A 24,261-nucleotide genomic window follows, 5' to 3' on the forward strand; every position below is an offset into this window, starting at 1 on the left:
AAAAAATTTTTTTTTAAACTGCTTTTATTCTAGCTGAAATAAAACAAATAAGACTTTCTCCAGAAGAAAAAATATTATCAGACATACTGTGAAAATGGCCTTGCTCAGTTAAACATCATTTGGGAAATATTTAAAAAAGAAAAAAAAAACAATCAAAAGGGGGCTAATAATTCTGACTTCAACCGTGTACAGAGCTAAATGCCAATGATTTTTATTAGCCCAGAAGAAAAAAAATTTACTTGCCCAATCAAAAATCTAAATATAATTGGTTATTTATTAGCCACGTATTTTAAAAAATGTGTCAAAACAAGCAGACCCTAGTTGTATACATACAGTATTTTAACTTAAAACTTAAAATTTAACTTAAAAAAACTTTAAATACTAAGTGTATACACAGCACACTTTTACAATATTAGTTATAAATAGAGTTTTGCTAAAAGTTTTATGAAAATGTATTGTTGATGATTGGATGTGTGGTTGATCGATTGAAAAAACAAAGGAAAACTAAGAACTGTTTAAAATTATTTAAGACCTACAAGACAATATTTCTGTTCATTTTTTTGTTTTTGAAATTTAAGACATTTTAAAACTTAAAGACCCCGCAGATACCCTGTAAACAGCCTGCATAAATTAAATTAAGCTAAAACTGGATTAACTAAGTTTGATAAGTTATGATTAACATAAAAACATGTTGTCATGTCTAATTAATCATATCATTTTTTTTAAGAACACCATAAAAATACATAATATTTGTGTATTTACAGTGCTCAGCACAAACAAGTACACCTCATTTTAAAAATGTATGTTTTTGTCCATTACTCAGTAATATATTTTGGTGCATTTGATCCAAACAGACTATATATATTAGTCAAGAGCATCTTTAGAAATCCAAAGATAATACATTTCATTTCATGTAAAATATTGCAAAAAAAATTACAAACTAAAAAAAATTTAACAAAGTTAAATTTTGTAAGTTATTTTGTTAGATGAGCTCCACATTTGGCTTTAGTACTGATTAAACTAATGCATATGCAGAAAATAATATTGCAACGCATCCTATAAAAAAAATATTAATTTAAATAAGAGATTTGTAAAGGATGTATTTATATATGCTGAGCATGTATTAAAGGAGATACACCAATCTAGCACTATTGGGCCTAGAGAGTGCCATGGTTTTGCAGCCCAAACAATCACTGATCCACTGATGGGCAGGCAACAGTCTGTTTGGTACGCTTCTTTGGGGCTTCTCCACACCGCAACTCTCTTTTAACTGGGAAAGACAGTGAAGGTTGACTCATCTCTTACTTCGATTTAAATCAAATCTCACAGAAATTAACCATTTAAAAGCTAAGAAGCATATTTTATTATTTTCATATATAGGAGTTTGCAAATCTAAAGGTTTTTTTGTATGTGTGTGTGTTTTGCTCGCTGTTACTCTTTGATTGGTAGACTTGTCTATACAGCATAATGGAGAGTGTAGTTTTTTCCTGCACAAACTCCACTCTACATTGACTAAGACTTATTTAAAAATAAGAACAGACGGGTTCAACAAAAGCATATACAACCCATTAACCTCTGAGCACACAACAGGTCTGTCTTTAAAAGATTTATAAGTTACTGTTTAATGAGTTTTTACATCTGAGACCAGACTGTTGCTCTCCTTTTTACCTGGCCAATAGCAAGCGGGGGGTTGTTCTTTTGAAAACTGCCATTTTTCTGCAAACTTCATTAGGAGGGAAACAATAGAGTCATTCTAGTGTGGCATTTGAGTTAATCAAAATTTATTTAAAACCTTTAAATAAATGAGAAAACAAAGCCTTGTAGAAAGTCAGAGCATTTGGATCTGCTACAACCAGAGGCATGACACTTTGGCTGTTTTCCACTGTGGCTATTCAAAGAACTGAATTACTGCAGAATGAAGCTTTTGTTTGTTGAAAACACTCTGGTTTTCAGATCCTATTAAAGCGACACACCAGGCCACGCCAGAACACTTCAAACCAATGTCTTCAGACATCATTTAATGGTGCCGCTTCAGAAACTAGCACATGCTATTAATACTTCAAAAAGCACACAGCTCTGTGCCGGACGTCTTCATATGACATTAGATTGCCTGTAAACTATATCTGATATTATTCATTACTGCATTTTACCCTGCAAAAAGAAGAGTTTTTAACGATCATTTTAGCTAAACATTTACTGAAGCTTTAAGCTTTAAAACAGGCACAGTTGTGCTATAAAAAGTATCAGAATAAGTCCATATGAGTCATGCTTTTAAAGTACTTTTTAGCTTTATGTCTGTGAGCCAGGGGTGTCCAAACTCGGTCCTGGAGGGTCGGTGTCATGCATAGTTTAGCTCCAACTTGCTTCAACACACCTGCCTGGAAGTTTTTGTAAACCTAGAAAGAGCTTGATTTGCAGGTTCAGGTATGTTAAATTGGGGTTGGAATTTAAATATGCAGGATACCGGCCCTCCAGGACTGAGTTTGGGCACCCCTGCTGTAAGCTAAGCGAACCACTCGGTTAAGATTTGGTGTTGAAAATAAAGCTGAAATTATATAAACTTCAATCATTAAGAAAAATGATAAATGCAAGAGTAATGAGAATAAAAATGCTGCCTTGTTAATTAACAGAACCAATTTTAATCAATTTTAAATAAATAAATAAGAATTTGAATTTATATAAATATTAAAAAGTACAAAACTATCAAAACTTCCATTAAAATAAAACAATTAATAAATATGAAATACAAAGTTAACTAACAATGTTTAAAAAAAATTATAAAATTACACATAATAACAATAAATTGTATATTTTTAAATAATAAAAATATTTTTTGCTAAATTAAATGAAACAGTTTACCAAATTGGCCATAAAAGGTATTATGGAAATTATTTTTAAAAAATGGTAAATTAAAAAAAGAAAATCTGTTTGCAGAGTCAGAGCTGTAAGTGATGAATGAAAATATAAAACTTAGTATAAATACATAATAATAATAATAATAATAATAATAATAATAATAATAATAATAATAATAATAATAATAACAATAATAACAATAATATGCATTAATTAGAAAATAATATAAAACTTGTGTGCTGCAAATAATATTTTTTATATATTAAACTAAACAAAACTAAGATGCATCCTAATCTGCCTTTACTTTTCATGAACATGAGTCCCTTCACTGTGAATTCTTCCTTTACATCAGGCCCAATAGACAGTAATAGTGCACACTAAAACAACCTCATCAAAAAAAAAGAACACCGATTGTGTTAAATTATTAACAACACATTTCAAATCATCCACTGTTAGCATAACAAAAAAAAATGCAAGCCTGGGCTGTACAGTACAAAGATGAATATCTGTTTGTGTGGTGATATGAATTCTAGAGAAGGTTCTGAGGACTTCGTTGTCACATCAGTGGCTCTGGGATAAACCCATAAGCTCAGCATGAGAAAGCAGATCTGTAGCTTCTGCTCTGTTTCCCCTAAAAGGCACAATAGTTTAAAGCACAGCAGCTAAAGCCTTTATAAATAATGGCAAGACTTGCATTGCCAGATCAGTGTGGTATGTTCGCCTGATATTACTGGGAAAAACCTTGCCAGAGGCGAAAGCATGAATACAGTCTCAGGTTCATACCCTGTCAAACAGCATTCCTGGTTAAGTCCAGTTATCATTATTGGATATTATTTTTTTATTTAAAAACAGCAGCTATTAGCTACTATAAGTATAAAGTATATACAAAAAAATCTTATATCAGTGTGATTCAGTTAAAGACTTAAATTTAAAAACATTTCCCAAGCGCTGATTAACAGAGAGATGACAGTATTACCATGATGACAGTACATAATATTTTACAAAAATACTAGTATTCAGCTTAAAGTGCAATTTAAGGGCTGATCTAGGTTAATTATGTTAGACAAGCTTATTCATTAAGCAAGCCACTGAACAACAGTTGTTTGTTCTGTAGCCAGTCACAAAAAAATATATATATAACTTTAAGGAGCTAACAATGTTGAATATTACTATTGAATATTGATAATAATCTTTAATATAATATGAAATAAAATATAATATTAAAATTGTTTCAGATTAAGTTAAATTACATGTTTTAAAAGATTTTAAAATTAAGAAATTGCTTTTATTCCAGCCAAAATAAAAGAAGACTTACTTCAGAAAAATATTTATACAGTAGAAGTCAGAATTATTAGCCCCCTAAATTATCAGCCCCCCCCTGTTTATTTTTCCCCCAATTTCTGTTTAACGATGAGAAGAATTTTTTTAAACACATTTCTAAACATAATAGTTTAAATAACTCATTTCTAATAAATGATTTATTTTATCTTTGCCATGATGACAGTAAATAATATTTGACTAGATATTTTTAAGACACTTCTATACAGCTTAAAGTGACATTTAAAGGCTTAACTAGGTTAATTAGGTAACTTGGCAATAGGGTTGTAACAATATACCGGTATGACGGTCTACCACGATTTGAACGTGCACGATTATCATACCATGAACAATTGCATATCAACGGTTTTAACCCTTAAAGACCGAGACTGCCGCCCGCGGCTAAAAATAAGTATTGCTCTTAAATGTTTAATAACTTTTGATTCGCTGATCTGATTCATACAATTCAAAGATTGGCATAAAGAAGAGAATCTCAGCTTTCCAGTGCTGTATATCACATAACATTCGCGGACTTTCAGAGGCTCCGGAATCAGTGCGGTTACGTCATCAAAATTTGACAACGCTGATTTGACAAAGAAACGCTCGTCACTGTGTCTCCGGACAAACCAGACATGATACATTGATGCATTGTCCCTCCTCCATGCCCAGATTGGTTCAAACTCGCTATATCACAACCAATAAGCATAGGTTTCACTTTTGTTTGTGGACCAACACTGAGCTTTTTGAACAACACGGAATGAGAGATAGGCATACATTTCTGCACGGCTAAATAAAACGCAAAAAAAAGTTTTGCATGAAATAATTCTCATACTAAGTACTTTTGCATGCACAGCAGCACAGAAACATGACAAAACAGTGACACAGCAAAGACGAACTGCTGCTCTTGCTGTTTTCAAAAGACACAAATGAAGATGCAGCTGTTTGTCTGCATTGCAGACAACCATATCCAAATCCATATCCACAGACAACCATATCCATGCTGGCACATAAAACCTAAGGATGTTCCATATTGAATCTAGTTTCGTTATGTAACTATTTATAGTATAGTAAATATTTATATCTATTTTTTACTGAGGATTTGCACCATGTTTATTTGGACTTTGACACATTATTTATTATTTTCTTATTTTTTTATTTGTTCATTGTACAAGTGGACACATTCTCTCACCTCAGCGGTCAAGATTAAGTCCTGAAAATCTCAACATGCTTACATTTCTTCATCACAACCTAGACTGAAAAAAACAACGCTTTAAATACATGTTTACAGCCATAAACTTGGTATTGCACTTTTGGTCTCCCATTTATCCTGCTTATAAGGAAGGACAGTTTAAGTTTATTTTTGTCTAATCTTAAAAGACCCTGCTTGTTTATTCCTTCTAATTTAATTTATTAAAATGGGAGATTTTTCAGTTTATTTTTATAAAAGACTTTTATAGTTCTATTAAAATGGTTCTTTCAAAAGTTTGTTGAAGAAAAACCTTTGTTCAGTCAGAAAACGTGTTCTTATTCTTTTCAGGGTCTTTGCTATGAGAATTACTATTTAATACCGTATACCGCGAAACCGTCAAACCGTGGTATTGTTTTAGACGATTATCATACCGTAAAAAATTCATACCGTGACAACCCTACTTGGCAAGTTAGGGTAATTAGGCAAGTCATTGTATAAAGATGGTTTGTTCTGTAGACAATCGAAATAAAATATAGCTTAAAAGGGCTAATAATATTGACCTTAAAATGGCTTTTAAAAAAATAAAAACTGTTTTTACTGTAGCCGAAATAAAACAAATAAGATGAAAGATGATCTCCAGATAAAAAAATATTAGCAGACATACTGTAAAAAAATTCCTTGCTTTGTTAATGCTTTGATGCTCTACATAAGTCTAAAGTGACCCGTCTAAGTTTATTTTTTTCTATATCTATTTTATAGCTTGTGCATCAAAGGGATAAACATCATTTGGGAAATATTTAAAAAAAAAAATTAAAAGGTGGCTAATAATTCTGACTTTTGTATATATTATAGCAAATACCATAAAAATGTATTTGTTAAACATCATTTGAAAAATAAAATTTTACAGAAAGGCTAATACATTTGCTTCCAACTATGCATACAAAAAATTAAGTAAAATAAATGAAATAAACTTTTGATTAATCAAAACATTTGGGGAAAATAATAAATATTTTGTAAATGTTTCTTTAGCACTAAAGTAGCACATTAGAGTAATTTCTGAAGGACCGAATGACTGTGGCTGAAAATAACACAAAATAAAAATATATATTTGAATTTTGAATGTAAAATATCTTAAATAAATGATTATAAATACAAATGCATCATCATTATTAATTTTTATTATTTTATTATTATCATTATTATTACTAAGGAAAATTGAAATTAAAACTTACACTGAAAATGCAGGTGCATTTACTCCTGGAAAAAAGCTGTAAAATTGAGCAGTGGCTGGTGAAGGAAAAAAGTTATTTTTATCCCTTGACTCATATGAAAGGGCCCTTGGCATTAATAAACAATCATTGAGCCTGCCCTCTTCAAAAACAATCTAATCGAAGTGATCAATATCTTAAAGTGCAAAGAGAATGAACATAATCGGGCATCACCCTGAGGGACTCCTCGACGTGGGCGCAGCGTCTCCAGCCAATAGCATCATCTGACGCATCTACACCCAACAGGTTACAAATGACGAATGGGGATCCCGACACATTTACTGGGATATCCAGTGATTCCGACCAACCAGCTGGAAGTCAATCGACACCCTGTACATAAAAACGCCATACATGGCCATCTGACGGGAGTAAAATCCAAATCGCCTCAGATTCAATCCGTTTCAAATCTATTTATATAGTGATTCTCACGGTAATTAAGATTGTTAGTGGAATTAAATTGAAGGCATCATTCTGGAGTGAATAAATCAGCAAAGTACATCGCAATGTCAAGACGGTGAAGCTGCTGAGGTTAACGTTACCGGTTATGAAAAACAGCGGCAGTTCGCATCAAATGTATCCCAAGGAGGCTTACCTTCATCCTCGATATCGAGTTTCTCCAGCATATCTTCAGATAAACCGTGAACCTGTGGAAAGATGACAGAGTGGAGCTCAGACGAGGCGATCTCAGGCTGTCCTCCACACAAACACACACACTTTTACACCGGCGGACAGACGCTGAGGAGACCGCGGAGATCGGAAGTTCGCGGTCAGTCTAATAAAGATACAGTAGTCTACAATCGGACGCAACAAAAAGCGAATCACGGAGGTGGAAGTAAACTAAGTGCTCATGTTTTTAAGTCCATCGGTCCTGGCAGTGACAGTCCGTGTTTGAAGGCGTGCTCCGATTGTGTACATGTACATCCAATGTGAAGGCAGTCATGAGAGACCCACCCCCTCCGGCTTTTTAGAAATGGACTGTTCCAGTTTGCTGCAGTCGCGATGAAGAGCCGCTGACGGTCTGACGGGGAGTGTTTTAAATCAACTATTCCGCTTACTCGTTTCTTGTTGTGACGAGTAGACAATGTACAAATAGAAAAGCGAATGCAGTGAGCCTGTCAACGCTGGCTGGTGGTGGGTGGGGATTTTGAATCTTCCGAGTGAACCGAGTCTTTTGAATCCATTCAGGAAATGATTCGTTTATTGAGTCTGCAGGTTAAAGGAGCAGTTCACTAAAAATGAAAATCCTGTCATCGTTTACTCACTCAGTTGTTCAAAGGTTTCTTTATTCAGACAGAATACTGTTAGGGGGCAAGACTATATTATACACAATATTTTGGGAACAAGCCTATATATGTATACACAAGAGAATATAGTTTGGAAAAATACTGGGTGCTGGGAACCATTGACTTCCATAGTAATGCTTTGCCTGCACCGTCATTCTTCAAAATATCTTCTTTCTGTATTCAATGGAAGAAAGAAACTCTTAAAGGTTTAAAACCACATCAGGAAGAATAGACGATGAGGAAATTTTACATTTAGGGATAATCTGCTCCAAATCTGTGTTAAATTGGCTTATAGTATGAAAGTAAGGATGCGTTTAGCCTTTTAGCACACTCAAAAAATATTTTTGCTGCTTGTTCAGACAACTTCTTAAAAACAAGCTAAAACATCACAATTCATGAGATTTTTTTTTGTTGACAACTTAATTGTTTTATGTTCAATCCACTTCAATTTGTAAAATCAAATAAGTTAGTAATCAGTTTGCGTTGGGACAACATGAAGGAATTATGTGGAACCCAGCATTTACAGTGTACATATTTACAGGGTACACTTTATTTGGTAAACCTTACTATTACCGGGTTGGACCCCATTTTGCCTTAAGAACTGCCTTAATCCTTCGTAAGATTCAACAAGATACTGGAAATATTCCTCAGAAATTTTGTTTGATATTGACATGATAGCATCACGCTGCTGCTGCAGATTTGTCAGCTGCACATCGCAAAAGCTGCTCTATTAGATTGAGATCCAGTGACTGTGGAGGCCATTAGAGTACAGTGAACTCATTGTCATGTTCAAGAAACCAGTCTGAGATGATTTGCACTTTATGACATGGTGCGTTATTCTGCTGGAAGTAGCCATCAGAAGATGGGTACACTGTGGTCATAAAGGGATGACCATGGTCAGCAACAATACTCAGGTAGGCTGTGGCTTGACACGATGCTCAATTGGTACTAATAGGCCCAAAGTGTACCAAGAAAATATTCCATTATACCATTAAACCACCACCACCAGCAGCCTGAACCGCTGATACAAGGCAGGATGGATCCATGTGATCATGCATGCCAAATTGTGACCCAACCATCCGAATGTCGGCAGAAAAAAAAGACTCAACAGACAAAGAACATTTTGTCCAATCTTCTATTGTCTGCCTCAAGGTTGGACGTGTTGTGCGTTCATAGATGCTCTTCTGCAGACCTTGGTTGTAACGAGTGGTTATTTGAAATACTGTTGCCTTTCTATCAGCTTGAACCAGTCTGGTCATTCTCCTCTGACCTCTGATTCTCCTCTGGATATTTTCTCTTTTTTCAGACCATTCTCTATAAACTCCAGAGATGGTTTTGTGTGAAAAACCCAGTAGATCAGCAGTTTCTGAAATACTCAGACCAAGTTGTCTGGCACCAACAACCATGCCACATTCAAAGTCACTTAAATCACCTTTCTTCCCCATTCTGATGCTCAGTTCGAACAGCAGCAGATCATCTTGACTTAAATGCATTGAGTTTCTGGCATGTAATTGTCTGATTAGAAATTTGCATGAATGAGCAGTTGGACATGTGTACCTAATAAAGTGTAATATATATATATATAAACTGCAAATAACAGAGTAGCACAGTTTTTGTGCCCATGAATCTGTTACCATTTTTTTTCCTCTTAACATGCCTCCTCGGACCTATATAGAATATAACCAGTGCTATTGTATACACATTTACCCTTTAAGGAGGTCCACTAGATATTTCTCACAAAAGTTTTTGGTCTTTCCCAGAGGAACATCTGGCACGGGATGGAGGGTAATTAAAATGTGACTGTGGCCAAATTCCTGGCTGATGAATCAGTGGGTGTGTCTGTCCGAATGAGCTCAAACGCGTGTTTGAAAGAACTCTCCATGCATGTACAACAACAAAAGTAAACAAACAAAACAACATGAGCTCACAGATCATAGAAATTATACAATGGGAAAGTTAAAAAGCATACTCAAAGTGTGAGAGCTTGGCAGTGAGTGAAAGACATGCTGTTTATTTAACAGACAGCAGTGAACACTGAAAAAGTCTGCAGTGATTTGGTGTATATTTGAATCTTTATTCACCCAAATGACACCAACACTCATCACGAAGCAGCGGATCAATGGTTTATGAAATGAAAATTGCTGAGAGTGGATTTTCAGGGCTGGTTAAATATAAACAGACTGCAATACACTGCAATGAGAAGCGAACGTTGCATCAAATTTCTTATATCCTTGCTTACATTTCCATTTATGCATTTGGCAGATGCTTTTATGCAAAGCAATTCACAAAGTCATAAAAGCCATAGAAACTATGCCTTGATATAATCCATCAGTTCAGCTCAAACAAGCCTTCTTCGGATGTAAATATGGCTTATAAGATCTTATTGTTAAATCGCTATATCAAATAGGCACATGTAAGTATTAAAAGAAATCCAAAATGTACATAAACATGAAACACAATGTGCATAGCGATGAAGTGATGTTGATAACATATCTGCTGAGTGCAGTCTTGGACCTCTGCTTTGATTAGCGGGCAGGAGGCAAGGACAACAGCATTGCAGATGGTGACTGCTGTATTGATTTTGGCACGCGAGCTTGACAAACGGTCAGTGGTTTGAGTCGTGAAAAACAGATTAGATCCTTCAGCAGTATCTGGTGAGTTGTGAAAGTGTGTGTACAGATGTTATAAAGAATGTTGTATCCATTTAATCAATAACTATCATTTAAAAATAACCTATTTTTTAATGACAATTTTGACAATATGGTAATTATTATATACTCTCTAATCTAGAGTCTCGGGATTATACATTTGAATGAAATGCATGTATTTTTTAAATGTCAAGATATAAAAAAAATTGTTATAATAATCTAATTGTTATAAGATATTAAAAAAATAGATGTTTAAAGTAAGTTGTTTATAATATATATATATATATATATATATATATATATATATATATATATATATATATATATATATATATATATGTACTTTATATGTATGCTTTGTGTAAGGGATAATGTACATCAGGCCGGGTGTCCTATCATAATAGGGGCAGCATTCGGGGCAGCACGGTGGCGCAGTGGGTAGCACAATCGCCTCACAGCAAGAAGGTTTCTGGTTTGAGCCTCGGCTAAGTCAGTTGGCATTTCTGTGTGGAGTTTGCATGTTCTCCCTATGGTGTAGGTTTCCTCTGGGTGCTCCGGTTTCCCCCACAGTCCAAAAACATGTGGTATAAGTGTATTGCGTGAGCTAAATTGTCTGTAGTGTATGAGTGTGTATGGATGTTTTCCAGTGATGGGTTGCAGCTGGAAGGGCATCCGCAGCGTAAAACATTTGCTGGATAAGTTGGTGGTTCATTCCGCTGTGGCGACTCCTGATTAATAAAGGAACTATCCCGAAAAGAAAATGAATGAATGAATGGCTCTTTATTTTAATGTGAAGGAAAGAAAGGCAGATATACTAACTTACTTGTTATTCAGTAAAAAGATGGATCTGTCTGAGTTATTAGTTTCAGTGGTTGTTATCTTGGAATAACATATCTTGGAATGTGTGATTGACCAATCAGAACCAAGTATTCCAGGGAGCCATGTAATAAATGAACACTCACCGGACACTTTATTAGGTTCACCTGTCCAACTGCTCATTAACGCAAATTTCTAATCAGCCAATCACGTCAGCAACTCAATGCATTTAAGCATGTAGAAATGGTCAAGATGATCTGCCGCAGTTCAAACCGAGCATCAGAATGGTGAAGAAAGGTGATTTAAGTGACTTTGAATGTGGCATGGTTGTTGGTGCCAGACAGGCTGGTCTGAGCATTTCAGAAACTGCTGATCTACTGGGATTTTTATGCACAAACATCTCTAAGGGTTTACAGAGAATGGTCGGAAAAAGAGAAAATGTCCAGTGAGTGGCAGTTCTGTAGGCACATTTTCTTGCTGATGCCAATGATCAGATGCGAATGGTCAGATTGGTTCAAGCTGACAGAAAGGCAACAGTAACTCAATTTGCCACTCGTTAATACAGAGGTATGCAGAAGAAAATTTCTGAATGCACAACATGTCCAACCTTGTGGCAGATGGGCTACAGCAGCAGAAGACCACACCGGGAGCCACTACTGTCAGCTAAGAAAAGGAAACTGAGGCTACAATTCGCACATGCTCACCACAATAGACTATAGATGAGCAATATGGACAATAGAAGATTGGAAAAACCTTGTCTTGTCTGATGAGTCTCGATTTCTGCTGTGACATTTGGATGGTTGGGTCAGAATTTGGCATCAACACCATGAAAGCATGGATTCATCCTGCCTTGTATTACCGGTTCAGGCTGGTGGTGGTGTAATAGTGTAATGGAATATTTTCTTGGCACACTTTTGGCCCATTATTGAGCATCGTGTCAAGTCCACAGCCTACCTGAGTATTGTTGCTGACCATGTCCATCCCTTTATGACCACAGTGTACCCATCATCTAATGGCTACTTCCAGCAGAATAACGCATCATGTCATAAAGCGTAAATCATCTCAGACTGGTTTTATGAACATGACAATGAGTTCACTGTACTCAAATGGCCTCCACAGTCACTGGATTCAATCCAATAGAGCATCTTTGGGATGTGGTAAAACAGGATATTCGCATCACGTATGTGCAGCGGACAAATCTGCAGCAACAGTGTGATGCTATCATGTCAATATGGCTCAAACTCTGAGGAATATTTCCAGTACCTTGATGAGTCTATGCCACAAAGGATTAATGCAGTTCTGAAGGCAAAAGGGGGTTCAACCTGGGATTAGTAGGGTGTACCTAATAAAGTGGCCAGTGAGTGTATATTTAATCTTGTGTATCCATTATGTATATTTCAAGTATGAATAACAGATTATAATATACATACCCTGAAAAAATGATTAATTGGATTTATACAATATACTGAATTTAATTTAATTTAATTTAATTAACAAATTAAGTTGAACATTACTAAATTAAATGTGTTTGTTTAAATTCCATAAAATGTAATCCCATATAAATTTTTTGAAAACACTTACCATAAAAATATTTTGTATAAATCCAATGAATCATTTTTTGTATAACGATAAATTAAAAAATTATGAAATATCATGAACTTTAAATAAATATAACTATAAATATCATTATATCAGTACGTCATAAATACCTTTTTTGGCTTTCAAAATCTTGCAAAGACAGGCGTATGCAACTTTTTCAAAAAAATTTCAACATTATTGCACAATATTCATAAGAAGAACAGTAACAAATACAATCAGGCAGTCATTAGGCGCAGTCATTAATGTTGCTTATGCAATTATTTAGTGATTATAACATCTATAGTAAATCCACGCTTTCTTGAAATGAAACATAAAATGACTGCATCAGGGTCGGTTCACTTACTGTGCGTGAGGTAGATATGGGTGCTGAGGAGGGACATGGTGGTGGTTTTGCAGTGGGTGGACTGTGGGGCTGTCCCGTGTCGAGAGGCGAGGACGAGGAGCGGTGCACTGTGTCATTTCGACTGACTTCCACAAGAAACGCTGAAGTCTGCTTGGTCAGTTGTGTTGGAGTGGTGGGTGATGAGGAGATGCCAGATGCTGTAGAGAGAGAAGTAACGTCAGATTTCCATCCATTCATTCATCCATTCATCTATCTATCTCTCCATTATCTATCTATTGATCTGTCTGTCTGTCTGTCTGTCTGTCTATCGGTGTGTCTGCACTCCGTCTGTCCGTCCGTCCTCCCTCCCTCTGTCCATCTATCTATCTATCTATCTATCTATCTATCTATCTATCTATCTATCTATCTATCTATCTATCTATCTATCTATCCATCTATCTATCCATCTATCTATCTATCTATCTATCTATCTATCTATCTATCTATCTATCTATCTATCTATCTATCTATCGGTGTGTCCGCCCTCCGTCTGTCCATCCGTTCGTCCTCCCTCTGTCCGTCCATCTATCTATCTATCTATCTATCTATCTATCTATCTATCTATCTATCTATCTATCTATCTATCTATCTATCTATCTATCTATCTATCTATCTATCTATCTATCTATCTATCTATCTATCGGTGTGTCCGCCCTCCGTCTGTCCATCCGTTCGTCCTCCCTCTGTCCGTCCATCTATCTATCTATCTATCTATCTATCTATCTATCTATCTATCTATCTATCTATCTATCTATCTATCTATCTATCTATCTATCTATCTATCTATCTATCTATCTATCTATCTGTGTGTCCGCCCTCCATCTATCCGACCGTCCTTCCTCTCTCCGTCCGTCCATCCGTCCTCAGTTCGTTCGTCCGTCCGTCCGTCCATACATCCGTCTATCTATCTATCTATCTATCTATCTATCTATCTATCTATCTATCTATCTATCCATCCATCCATCCATCCATCCATCCATCCATCCATCCATCCATCCATCCATCCATCCATCCATCCATCCATCCATCTATCTATCTATCTATCTATCTATCTATCTATCTATCTATCTATCTATCTATCGGTGTGTCCGCCCTCGGTCTGTCCGTCCGTCCTCCCTCCCTCTGTCCGTCTATCTATCTATCTATCTATCTATCTATCTATCTATCTATCTATCTATCTATCTATCTATCTATCTATCTATCTATCTATCTATCTATCTATCTATCTATCGGTGTGTCCGCCCTCCATCTGTCCGACCGTCCTTCCTCTCTCCGTCCATCCATCCGTCCTCCGTTCGTTCGTCCGTCCGTCCTCCCTCCCTCTGTCCGTCCATACATCTGTCTGTCTGTCTGTCTGTCTATCTATCTATCTATCTATCTATCTATCGGTGTGTCCGTCCTCCGTCTGTCCGTCTGTCCTTCTTTTCGCTGTCCGTCCATCCGTCCATCTATCTATCTCAGTTGGAATTCAATTTGATGTTGCTGCCCCTTTAAGCCATTATGTCTGATACAGTGTGCTCTGCCACAGTGTCTCTTTCTGTATCCCATTCTCTTCCCACGAAGGGTGATATACTGTGTATCCTGCTGTCACCTAAATATTAGGCTGTACCTGTCATCGTTTCAGACCCGAGTTTGCAGAAATAGAAGGAGCCATAAGGCCTGAACTGCAGGCATATTTTTATCACCTCATTTTACACTTCATCTGCTGTTTGGGGCTGCAGATTTCATGCTGCGATTCCTCCAGGCTCTGCCTTCTATGCTACAGTCAGATCATAGAAAATGCTTCTCAAAGAAATGACCGGCATACACAACATTATTCAATTACTGAGGCTACATTATTTACTCCAATACATGGCAAAGTCTCAAAAATGACTGAAGGGGTTTGTCACGCCAGTCTCCTGAGTAATTGGCCTGTCCGTTTCGGATACGTTAGTTTGGTTAATTGATCAAATCAATCTCATTGTCAGCCCTCTAATAGCATTTTTTTTTGTAAACTCCTTGAGCTCCCTGTTGTTTGAACGTGACCCAGTTCTGTGTGTTGTCCTCTCTCCCCGGCTGGATTGGGTTGCAGAGCCTTGTGGAAGGAGCTTGTTCTCACAGAGTGGTGTGTGGAGGAAACTTATTGAGTTTCTGCTTTGATGAGTCGATAAGAGGAGAGTGAAATGTAGCACTACCTGCAAAGTCCAAGATGCCATCAGCGAGTCAATGAGGTAAGAATAAATTTCCCACTGGCACAGCCAAGATTACACTGTCATTGGTCTTCCTTTCATCTCTCTATCCATCCATCCATCCACCATGAAATCTGCCATGTATCTGTCTGTCCATCTGTCTACTTATCATGTCCACTATATCTATGTTTGCTATCTATCTATCCATCCATCCATCCATCCATCCATCCATCCATCCATCCATCCATCCATCCATCCATCCATCCATCCATCCATCCATCTATCTATCTATCTATCTATCTATCTATCTATCTATCTATCTATCTATCTAATCACTGTCTGCCCATCCATCTGTCCACCTTTCATCCATCTATATGTCTGACTGTCAGTCTATTAACTGCTTGTTTGTTCATCTATCAGTGTGTCCATTTTCTGTCTGTCCATTACATTTATCTATATCTATCTATCTTTCCATCCACGATGCAATCTGCCAGTATTGCTCTGTCCATCTGTCTACTTATGTCCACTAATTCTTTCTGCCATAGCTGTCATCCATCCATCCATAATATATCTGTCTGTCTGTCTGCCTGCCTGCCTGCCTGCCTGCCTGCCTGCCTGTCTGTCTGTCTGTCTGTCTGTCTGCCTGTCTTTCTAAATATCTATCCATCCACCATGGAATCTGCAATGTATCTGTCTTTCCATCTATCTACTTATCACATCCACTATATCTGTCTGCCATCAGTGATCCATCCATCCATCCATCCATCCATCCATCCATATATCCATCCGTTCATCCACCCATCCATCCCTCCATCCACCCATCCATGCATCCACCCATCCATCCATCCATCCATCCATCCATCCATTTCTCCATCCATTCATCCATCCATCCATCCATCCGTCCATCCATCCACCCATCTATCCGTCCATCCACCCATCCATCCATCTGTGCATTAGTATTTTCATCATGTATTTATCTATTTGTCCTTCTGTCCATCCATCATCAGTCTGTCTGGCTATCTGTCAGCCAGACAGTCAGCCCATCCATCTGTCCACCTTTCATCCATCTATCTGTCTGACTGCCAGTCTGTGTTCGTTTATCATCTGTCTATCTGTATGTCTGTCATCTGTCTGTGACTGGCATTTTATTTTCTGCTTATTTGTCTATTCATCTGTCCATCCATTCATCATGTTTGTCCATCCACCCATCTATATGTCTGTGTATTCACATTTGTCCGTCTCATTGGTCATCATTTGCCACCTACCTCTCCATCCATCTTGCTGTGATATGTCTGTCCATCTACTTGTCATCTTTTCATCTGTTTGCCCATCAATCCATCCATTCATCCATCCATCCGTCCGTCCACCTAGCTACCTACCTACCTATCTATCTATCTATCTATCTATCTATCTATCTATCTATCTATCTATCTATCTATCTATCTATCTATCTATCTATCTATCTATCTATCTATCTATCTATCTATCTATCTATCTATCTCTTCGTCCATCTATCTACCTAATCACTGTCTGCCCATCCATCTGTCCACCTTTCATCCATCTATCTGTCTGACTGTCAGTCTATTAACTGCTTGTTTGTCCGTCTATCCACGAGACCACTTTCTGTCTGTTCATTACAACTATCTATATCTAACTATCAATGTGTGTGCACAAACGCCAAGTGAAAGTTGATTGATGAGCACGTTTATAAAAAATCATAAGCATTTATCAAGCATGAAAGAACGATCAAGGAATCCATTACAACCGTGCAGCGAGAAATTATTAACAAGCCACCCCGAGTACCTCAAGTGACTGCACCAAGCCATTATCTTCCCTCAGCCGAGACCACACATCCACGGCAGATGAATGAGGAAAGAACTTATTTTATAGCAGTCAGTCGACCCAGTAAACACAGCACATAACAGACAATACTGAAGAAAGGCAGCAAGAGCATAGAAGGAGCTGAAAAATTAGGTCTCACAGAGTCACATGTTCACTGCAGTACAAAGAGTATTTTACCCTGTGAACGACTGGTGTTGCACAGTCAGACACAATTTCACATGATTCTGAACAGAACAGACCCACAGGCCATACTTACAGGGATAATCGCATTAAACCGCCCTTATAAGCAATACAAGAGGCGTATTTATGAAGCCATATTGCTATCGAATCATTGTAATACAATTACACAACATAATCTAATCAAAACAAAGGCTAGAGGAAAACTTAAAGACTCCTTGAAATTCAAACCCAGGTAAATGCCAAATGAATTTCCTCAAACGCGATTAATCACTCTAGAAGCATTGTCGCTATATTGTCTCATCATGCTGACGTGTGCTTTTCGGAAATTGCCAGACTGTGATTCAAATTTAAAGCCTCTGAGGTCCATTTAATGGCTGAATTGATTAAGGAATACATTTTGGGGAAATGGCAAGGCTGGCTGTCTTTTAGCACAGCTAGTGAAATTACAACCACTGTCCTAAAAAACATGCAATTTTCTTGTCGGTTTAGTCCCTTTATTAATCCGGGATCGCCACAGCGGAATGAATCGCCAACTTATCCAGCACGTTTTTACGCAGAGGATGCCCTTTCAGCTCTAAACCATCTCTGAGAAACATCCAACGACACTCATACACGACGGACATTTTAGCCTACTCAATTCACCTGTACCACATGTCTTTGGACTGTGGGGGAAACGGGAGCACCCGGAGAAAATCCACGCAAACACAGGGAGAACATGCAAACTCGACACAGAAACGCCAACTGAGCCGGGGCTCGAACCAGCGACCCCAACCTTCTTGCTGTTAGGCGACAGCACTACCTCCTGCACCACTACGTCACCCCAAAACATGCTTAATCTAATAAAATAAGCCATGAAATAAACTCACAGATTTAAGTATAAAAAGGCTGTACCATTCAATACATTTATCTGTGAACTCAAAGAGGAATGTCACATTTTGTAAGATATTTGACAGCAATTTCTGTTTAAATCAACTCTATCAGGCCAGCAACTTTTGTTCCTTTTCACATTAATGATATTTACAGGGACATATTATCAATGAACAAAAGATTATTTCCGCACAGTTCTTTGCACTATATCAAATAAATACCACAAGGCAACTTAACACTGTTTTTGATTTGTAACCAAGTAAGTTTACCTCACCTCTCTGTATTCATACGGACAACTTTTCTTGCCAATTACCAAAATAAATTGCATGAATTAAAGAGCCCCTTATGGGTTTTTGAAAATGACCTTCCATGTAGTGTGTCTAAGTGAAGTGAACTGTCCAGCTAAGGCTTAAACCTGAATCAAAACTATTGATTCATTGAAAAAAAAAAGAGTCGACTTATAGTGCTTCAAATGTATCCCCTTGATAACGAGTCTTTAACTATTTCGCCATGACGTCGATACAAAACTTAGGCCCCGTCCAATTGTTGCAGGTACAAACCTGGGAAAATTGAAACTCCGCCCACAAACACTGTAGATCACAGTTGTATCAAGTCAAGACAACGCAGTGCTCAGCTGGATATTACTGGAAGTGTGAGGGAAAGTGAATGTTATTTTCCTTACTAAAAGATTAGGCTGTGAAGAGTCAAAGGTTGAGGTTTATTTTTACAAAAATACCTCTGCATTACAGTCCAGCCTTGTGCTGTTCTCGTCATTTTTCTGACGAGTGCTTCTGGAATCTACACGCCTACAACGGGGGGGTTAGCGGCTGTTTGTTAAAGAAAGAATAAGAAAAGACTGGTGTATGGTGGTTGAAATTACGAGAGTTTTCCAGGATAAATTACAAAATGGGTGGGTGGGAGACTCCCTGGAAAAATAAGAGTGTTGGCAGGTATACTCACATATACTGTACACTATGCACTCTGACTACTTCAATATTGTTGATAAGCCATGCTAAGCATTTCCCTCTGTTTCTCGCTGAATGCTGTCGACAAATCATCAGTCCAATTAGCTTTGCACTAAGGTGGGGTTTGGGAACAAATTAATCACTGAACAAATCATATGGGAGATTTTCAGAGCTAGTGCATAAATACACAGTCTTTGTTTTAGTACGTGAGCGTGTTTACTCCACGTACTGTAGTTCTAAGAGCTGAGGTGCTTATTTTGATTTTCTCAGACCCATCAAGGTAAGTGCGCAAAGGTCACTCTCACACACTCACAGACACGCACTTTATTTTGCTGTTACACGCCACAAAACTCTATATAAAATCAAGAAACTAAGCTTTTTTGCACAGGCCTATCTAAAGGGTTAGTCCTGTAATGTTTTAAAATGTTTAGTTGTTTTGATCAGGATTGAGGTTGATTAACAGATTTATGCAAAAAAATGGAAATAATTATTTATCTAATGCATTTTTACAGCAGTTAAATTTAGTGCACAATCTAAACATCCAGGACATAACGAAAGGGAAGTAAATTTGCCCAGAGTTTATTGTTAAGGTGTTTTTTTTCAAAGCAGTGTCCTAAAGTGTGTGTCAAAATAGGATTTGTCACCAAAAATCATTCTGCTAGCTGAAACACAGAAAAAACTATGGCCAAATTAAGACTCAAAAAATCATCCCAGAGTGGATGAAAACATCCCTAACTGTACATATGGGTTAAAGGCGAATGTTTTGAACTCTCATGAATCCTGATTTCCAAATAGCTGTATCTCAGCCAAATATCGTCTTATTTTATAAACCATACATTACTGGAAAGCTTATTTATTCAGCTTTCGGGTATAGTATATTCTTAAATTTAAAAAACAGACACTTATCACCACCTTTGGAGGTCATATGTGGTTTCTCAGTGGCATCGTTGCAAAAGCCCTTATTTTGAACCTCTGATTTGAACTTTCAGTGAACTTTAGTCTGTAAAGACAACACTATCCCATCAGCTGACGTCAACATGACCTCCATTGATGTTTACGCTACAGATAGAGGTTAACAAACTTCATCATCAGTGACCGATGACCCTCAACCAAGGGTCAAACAAGTTAACCCAACACTATATTCCTAACCCCGCTTACGGCAGAACACTTAGTATTCAATGAGCCATGACAGGTGAACTAATTATTACAAACACCAACCTTAAACTGCACTTGGCATGAATTCCTTTCCAGTACAATCCAAAGAGATGGACAGATGTATGTATGGACTTCTACATTTTTAAAATAAGCTATCACAACTTATAAATATATATAAACGGTCACTCCAGAAAATGATAGCTTTTGCATTCTGCTCTAATAGCTGCAAAATTATGCAGAACGCTGTTTGTTTGTGTTAGAATCAGGACAAGTAACATTGTGCTTTTTTTGTCTTCAGACCATATTTAGAATTGCAGATAACAAAGTTTAAATTCTGTTTGTCTAACTTGTTTAAGAATTAGGCTAATAAGCAGAAAAAAAGTGTTTTTTTACGATTATTCAAACACATTTGACGGCATAATCATGTATATAAAAAAGAAAAACAGGGAGAGTCTCAAAATCCTTTTGTAAGTGGAACTACTCTCTTCCGACATTCATTTACATCTGCAGCTGACTTCAAAACAGCAGAAACCGTTGCTCATTCACACACGTCACTTGTACGTGTGCTAGTATTTGAATGATTCTCAAGCGTAATATCTAAAATGATGACCATATACAATTACTATGGTATACATACAGCACTACAACATACAAAATAGAGAGATCGACTTAGAAAGTCACTTACCAGTTTAATAATGAATTGATCAGCTGTAGTTTAAAATTACGCTGGGTTATTTCTCCTCTAAGGGCTTATTATGTGGTCTCTATCGCCATCTTGTGGATGGAAAACGTCAACTGTCTTTGCTCTGTTCAGGTTAATGGACGCCTATGCTTTGTCTCTCAGAAATTATAAATATTTAAAAATAGGCACTATCTTTATAAATAAACTGCATGGTTGCAATCTAAACAACTACATTCTTGACTAAAAAAGCCTCAAAAGTACATCAGGTTGCCCAACAGCAGCAATATTTGTCAAACTGTAGAGTGTCCTCTGCTTGTTGCTATATGTGGGTGAAGTACAAGGGTGAAGGGTGAGGAGGCCGTACGAGTGCTGTTACTGGCAGAATATTGCACAGCTATCAGCCAATCAGACTCAAGAACCCGACAAAACTGTTGTATAAATGCTAATAATATTTATAATATTTCTTGATTGGAGATCACTGATATAAAAATATGTCAGATATTCGTATATATGTAACATGTATATTTCAATTATAAAAATATTGCAAAAATGTCTGTTTACATATACCTTTCAACAAATAGATTAACAAATATGAACACACACACACACACACACACACACACACACACACACACACACACACAAACTTGGTGCCTTAAATTTTTTTTTTGTTGAATCAAATGGACTTTTGTTGTTATCGCAACTTACATCATATTAAGTTAAACTTTGTATAACTTAAAGGGATATTTCACCCAAAAATGAGAATTCTGCCATTACTTACTCACCTTTGATCAGTTTGAGCTGTTCTGTTTTGTTGAACCCAAAAAAAGATATTTTGAAGAATGTTGGAAATTTTAACCATTGACATCCATAGTAAACCAAGAATACAACGGAAGTCAATGGCTTTCTTCAAAACATCTTTTATTGTGTGTGTTCGACAGAACAAATCATAAAACAAATTTTTTTGCAGGAACTATACCTTTCAAACCTGATTAACATATTAAAGTAAGTAAAAGTGACATAAAAACATAAATCAGATTTCCATATGGGAGTATTTACACTGAAACTGGTGTTACGTTTGTTCATTCACAGACTTTTGGTTTATAACACTGGCTTTAGTAACACAACACACTTTACAAAAAGACCAGCTCAGTCAAATCAAGTATCGTCCTCTTCATTTGCCTTTCTTTCTCTCTATTTTGCATATGTCAGCTCAGTAAACATGTGCTACTTGCTACTACTTGTGCTTTTAAATGGCATACAAGTTCATTATAGATCTCTCTTTTTTGTCACGGTGTGCATTTTAACTGCTGACTTCACATAAGAGCATGTTTTTCCAGATTTTATCAGACATGAATGAGGAGCACATTCTCTGAAGGTAAAAAATAGCTGTATTTCATCTCCTGAAAGGTCTGCTAAAGACATAAGTGTGGATCTTATCAACATTTCAAGGACTTTTTCCTGAATCTATGAGGGCACGTTAAGCTGAGCAGCGCCCCCCAACGCTATTTACGCACAACTACATGTGGTGAAATCTGGGGCAGCTGTTTGGCTAGATATGAATACAACAGCAGGTCTTTTTTTTCTGTATTATAAAGCTTTTTTTTAAGCTCAATTTTTTAAAAGACATTACAGTCATGAAATACAACCACAGTATCATTTATAATACTTGCTATTTGTATATGAGCCATATTGTCTGCAGAATGCAATCAAAAATTTACCTTATAGTTTAAAGCCTCATAATTTAAAGCAATTTATATCTCTAGTTTAACATTTTTAACAGAAGCAAAATCAATACCAAGTATAAGAATTTAACTTTTTACATAATATGTACAAAATGCACATTAAATAAATAAAATAATAATAATGATTTATTTCTATATTTCAATTGAGTGTTAATGGATTTGTGTATTTAATCTTAATATATTTTTAAATACCTTATTTAAATTTCAATAATAATTTTTTATTTATATATAAATCATATTATTTTTTAAAATATTTTTTTCTTTTAATTTTAATTTTTAAAAATTAAATACAATTTTATTTATTACTAAAAATGAAAATTAATGCATTCAATAACATAATTAGTATTTTTTTTCCAATTAAAAATGTGACTTAATAAAACAATAAAAATAGATTAATATAGAAAACAAAATGCAGTACTACATACACATCGCATACTTCATATAATTCGGAACATAAAATGTATTGTGCATTGTATTGTGAATGTAAGTTCAGTTGAAATCAGAATTATTAAACCCCCTTTGAAGTTTTCTTTTTTAAACATTTCCCAAATGATGTTTAACAGAGCAAGGAAATTTTCACAGTATGTCTGATAATATTTTTTTCTTTTGAAGAAAGTCTTATTTGTTTTATTTCGGCTAGAATAAAATCATTTTTTAAATTTTTTAAAACCATTTTAAGGACAAAATTATTAGTCCCTTTAATTTTTTTTTTTGGATAGTCTACAGAACAAACCATCAGTATACAATAACTTGTCTAATTACCCTAACCTGCCTAGTTAACCTAATTAACCTAGTTAAGCCTTTAAATGTCACTTTAAGCTGTATAGAAGTCTCCTGAAAAATATCTAGTAAAATATTATGTACTGTCATCATGACAAAGATAAAATAAATCAGTTATTAGAAATGAGTTATTAAAACTATTGTGTTTACAAGTGTATTGAAAAAAATCTTCTCTCCGTTAAACAGAAATTGGGGGAAAATAAACAGGGAGGCTAATAATTCAGGGGGTTTGTTAACTCTGACTCCAACTGTACATGCTTATACTTTTAAAAGATCAGCAAGGACACCGAATCTCTAGTTTGTGTCTTTGCCTGGTTGCATGCATCCATGTGTCACAAAATCCCGGCTGTTCTCCCAGCAGGCTTCATCTACTGTCATAGTGACGCCTGTCAAAATCCATTAAACTGACCAACAGGATTGCATTTGGTCATGCAGTGTGAACGGCAATCATGACACGTGAGTGTTGCTGCTCTCATTTTCAGAACACGAGCACTTTTACAGAAGCAGAACTCTCTGATC

General features: G+C 36.2%; 1 protein-coding gene across 11 annotated transcripts in view; it reads right to left on the reverse strand.

Moving 5' to 3' along the window:
- The window catches only part of prkag2a (protein kinase, AMP-activated, gamma 2 non-catalytic subunit a), a 130,096-nt gene that overhangs the window by 46,522 nt on the left and 59,313 nt on the right, over nt 1-24,261 (reverse strand). For 10 of the 11 annotated variants that reach the window (XR_659834.4, XR_011008556.1, XR_012399177.1 and 7 more), the window contains 2 exons: nt 13,320-13,516; nt 7,223-7,274 (listed from right to left, as the gene is read on the reverse strand). Coding sequence is in view for 7 of the 11 variants with exons in the window: in XM_009297511.4 (XP_009295786.1) it covers nt 7,223-7,274; nt 13,320-13,516 (249 nt within the window). In the remaining 4 variants the exon portion in view is untranslated. Of the gene's footprint in view, nt 1-7,222; nt 7,537-13,319; nt 13,517-24,261 lie in introns of those variants that run through there. The other variant, NM_001077179.2, reaches the window with a different exon arrangement.

The sequence above is a fragment of the Danio rerio genome, chromosome 24 (assembly GCF_049306965.1).
Source record: "Danio rerio strain Tuebingen ecotype United States chromosome 24, GRCz12tu, whole genome shotgun sequence".
In the NCBI taxonomy this organism is placed as follows: domain Eukaryota; kingdom Metazoa; phylum Chordata; class Actinopteri; order Cypriniformes; family Danionidae; genus Danio; species Danio rerio.